This window comes from Nyctereutes procyonoides, unplaced genomic scaffold, assembly GCF_905146905.1.
Source record: "Nyctereutes procyonoides isolate TBG_1078 unplaced genomic scaffold, NYPRO_anot_genome, whole genome shotgun sequence".
Classification (NCBI taxonomy): domain Eukaryota; kingdom Metazoa; phylum Chordata; class Mammalia; order Carnivora; family Canidae; genus Nyctereutes; species Nyctereutes procyonoides.
In genome coordinates, this window is record NW_026575120.1 from 47,455,347 (window position 1) to 47,459,564 (window position 4,218).

Below are 4,218 nucleotides of genomic sequence, written 5' to 3' on the forward strand. Positions count from 1 at the left end.
ATTTTTGTTGAAATTGATCAATATGACAACTGACAGTGACTTTCATGTTGCTAAGTATAATGGTGTGAGTTTCTCGTCACTCACCTTAGTTGGCATACCAAATTGATTCAGTTAACTACCTTCTTCCCTTTACAGCATCTTCTTCAATTACTGTCTATTATCCTTAATGTTTTTAATTTCCTCCTATATCAGTAAACCTGATCTCAAACTACTGGGCATTTTTCTTCTTATCTCTTACTTGGCCTGAAATGCCCCAGGGTTCAGCCTTTGGACCATATCAATTCCTTATCCACTGCTGATTTTTTGCTGTCTTGTGGTTTCAAATAGCATCTACAAACTGCTCCCAAGCCTATATGTTATCATAACAAGCTTGGAAACCTGTTCTCACAGGCATTTTTATAACATGTCCCCACTACAATAATGGCTTAAAATGACTGTGTTTTGCTGCCTCAAAATCAATTTCAGTATCCTCATTAACTTCCTAGTGATTTTTATTAGAGTATGAAGTGAATCTTCTTAACCCAGAAATCTATGAAATCAAACCCTAGTTATGTTTTCTGCTAAAATGCATAATGTATACAATAGTGGAACAGGGAAGCATAACTGCATTGAATCCTCCCATTAAAAATTGCCAAGGAAGGAATCCCACTGGGCCAATTTTGTGATGTCATCTTATACCGGGCCCCAAATTTTTGAGATTTCTCTATTATTGATTGATTCTGATCTTGATGTTGGTTTCATTAGGCCTCCTATTTCTCTTCTTGGTACAGAAGATTTCTTTTATTCGGCCAATTCGATATGGCTCAGGGGCATCCAGGTTACTGCCTTTGACGTAATCAGAGTATTTCCGGTAGTGTTCTGGATATAGATCTTCATCCACAGGCTCCTTTCGTGGGCGTTTCACGGGACTGGACAGCTTGATGTTGAACGTGAAGGCCTCGGGGAGGAGGTACACGCCATCACCCACTCGATACTGGATGCCGTTCTTGGTGGCTGAGCTGTATAGAACCTGGTTGTCCAGGTCTTCAAGCTGTTCCAGGACCCTTGGAATTTCTTTTTGCCTCAATTCAGCCAGACAGGCACAGCTTACACAGAACTTGTACTTGTTATCCTCCGTTGGCTGGGTTTTCGGAGGGGACTCAAATCTCGCATAGTCTTGATCATACCACAGCTGGTAGAAGTAGGTCTTTCCGTCGTCCTCTGTTATCAGAGCCTCGGGATCCATGCCTCCCTCCAAGGCCCAGTTTTCTGATGGAGCTTTATAGATGACCTTCACCTTGCTATGGATGTATGACAGCTGCATGTCCTCACATTCATCTACCAGGAAAAGCTCCAAGGGGTCTGATGTGGCTCCAAGGACTGTGTCTGTCCCAGCACAGAACCAGTGGGCATGAAACATCTGCCCGTTGCTACTGTCTTCCCACAGCACAGTGACCCTTGCTAGATACAGCAGTTTTGAAGAGTCATCTGGAATAACAGAGACACAGTCTCCCACTTCCAGGGTTTCTGAATCGATGCAAACCTTCTTATAGTAATCCTTCTTCCCATCAGTCTTGACAGCATCTCCAACCCAAGAGATCTGATTCTTGTTCTGTTTCTTTTTCTAACCCTGGTGCATTTTTTTGGGTGATGGCATCTCTGGAATATTGTCATCGACTTCTTCATCATCATCTGCCTCCTTCGTGGCCATATTGAGGCACCTCCTCTCCTGGCAAGCCTGTTTGCTCCATCCGCTACCACCAAACTTAACCATATCTTTCCAGGCTTTACACTGCCCACATTCGGGCTGTTGACAAACCTCACAGACGCCACACTGCCGCCATTTGAAGGCATTCTCCTTGTCTTCTTTGTCATCCTTTTCAATTTGCTCTGCGAAGAAAGTGTCAAAGATCTGGTACACCAGCTTGGTAGTGGTGGCTTTAGTGGGGCCTTTGTCCTTCTCTTTGGCAGAATGCCTGATGGTCTGACATCTTTCAGCTCGCCTTTTTCCTAGGGTGACCCCAGCCAACTTGATCAGGTCTCTCATGCAGGGTGTCAGAAAAATGGGCTGCTCATCACTGTCCCCAGCCTCATCATAACTCTCTACTTGTTCTACCACAAACTGGGCATGTCGAAGGAGAGAATCCTCTGTAAATCGATTCCGGTTGAGCACAGAAGGAGGAACGGTGGTCTCAATTTTATTGATCAAGTCTTCATAGGTTGAGTCTGGGTTGCGGACACATTAGTCCAATGAAAGAGTATCTATTAGTCTTAATGACCAGGGCCTTGCTGTGATTTCTGTCCTAAGACTCTGGGGGAATCCCTGGGTGGCTCAGCGGTTTAGTGCCTGCCTTTGGCCCAGGGCATGATCCTGAAGTCTTGGGATCAAGTCCCACCTCGGGCTCCCTTCATGGAGCCTGCTTCTCCCTCTGCCTGTGTCTCTGCCTCTCTCTCTCTCTCTCTCTCTCTCTCTCTTGCTCTCACTGTCTCGCTCTCGCTCTTTGGGTCTCTCATGTATAAATAAAATCTTAAAAAAAAAAAAAGACTATGAAGTAAGGGCAGACACTAAATTCAGATTTTTTCCTGAGTTGGTGATGTAATGGGCAGAGCTTTACTTGGTGAGAGCTAGTTCATTTTCTAACTCAGAAAATCCTAGGATTTCTGGTATCTATTGACTTCATATTATTCTTAGAGTGCCAGTCAGTTCTCTGCTAGTACATTTCTCTTTCTATTCCTTTAAAAAATACAGATACCATACACACAAGTACCAGTATTAATATTTTGCCTCAACTCTCTTGTGTACAAGTACAGGTTATCACTACTAGATTACCATAGGTATAAATTGGACTAAATATTCATACTCTATGTTGCTCTGTTTACATCCTCTTATAAAGGTTGTATTACTTCCCTCTGCTTGGTCCCAAAGCCAATGCACATCGTTTGTGGTAAAAGAGTAACATCCCAACTCTTATAACAAATATCTCTAATTTTTTTTTGGCTAAAAACCAAATTCATCACATTATAAAGGCCTTTATTTTTTTGTTTATGACTAAGTAGGTCTCAGTGTTCATCTAAGGTCTGGAGGATACTGATGGAATTCAGTATCCTTATATCCAGACTGCAGGTCTGGTCAAGTCCATTGCACTTGTATCTGTTTTTCTGAAACAGCTACTCAAGGTATGTTCTCCTGTGGTAGATATCAAGAAGACAAACTAAACTATATAACCACATTTACATCTTAGCAGAATTACATAAATTATGTGAGACATTAACCACTGTAAATCACACCAAGGCACTAACATCATTGCGGCAGGAAAATATGTTCTCTTCACACTTGAGGGTACTTCAAAATTACAAGTCAAAAATATAAATATAGGGGTGCCTGGGTGATGCAGTTGGCTGGGTGTCTGACTCTTGGTTTCAGCTCAGTGTGTGATCTCAGGGTTGTAAGATTGAGCCCCAAGTTGGCTCCATGGAGTCTGCTTGGGATTTCCTCTCCCTCTCCCTCTGGCAATCATCTCCTAACTTCCTGGTCCTTCTTTTTTCTTTCCCCTTGGGCCTCTATCTACATGTGTGTAAGTCGGTTTCACTTTGTTCCACATGGTTCTATTATTTTTTCCTTCCTTATCCTTTTATAAGCTTGGTGATTCAGTTCAGATTTTTTACTAATGATTTGCTTTCTAGTCCACTAATCCTGTCTTCTGCATTTCTTACACACTACTAAACTCAAAGTGTGCATAAATTTAAGTAGTATATTTTGCCATTCTAGAATCCCAATGTTAATCTGTATTCCAGATGGCCATTCTCAGGAGAATATATGGTACGTATGATAAATGGACATGTTTTAAGCAGTGATTTAGTAAATTTAAACCAACGGTTTTATTTACACAGACTATAATTATATATACTATGGCAATAGCTTAAATAAGACCATCATAAATCAAATCACATAAATTCAATACATAACATATATGTTAGGGTAAAAGAATAAACTTACATCCTAGAATTTACAAGACAGAATATAATCATATTCATGACAAATTGAGGGGACAGTATTCAAAAAGCATAAAATAAAGTAGAAAAGCATTTGATAATATTTTGAAAACTAGAGGAATTCCAATAATAGAATGTGAGCTAATGGGAGGCTAAGATTCATGCAGGAGGCCCGAAAGATTTCATAAAACAAAAGGATTTTTCCTGTCATGGTGATATGGCCACTCTTCATTAACTGAGTAAATG

General features: G+C 41.0%; 1 protein-coding gene across 1 annotated transcript; it reads right to left on the reverse strand.

Moving 5' to 3' along the window:
- Positions 1-683: 683 nt before the first annotated feature.
- On the reverse strand, positions 684-2,218 carry LOC129515791 (DNA (cytosine-5)-methyltransferase 1-like; the record flags this gene model as incomplete). Its single annotated transcript, XM_055334802.1, is given in 1 exon segment — positions 684-2,218. A coding segment is annotated over 1 exon segment (1,512 nt), but the record flags the coding sequence as incomplete, so codon positions are not given.
- Between the last annotated feature and the right edge of the window lie 2,000 nt (positions 2,219-4,218).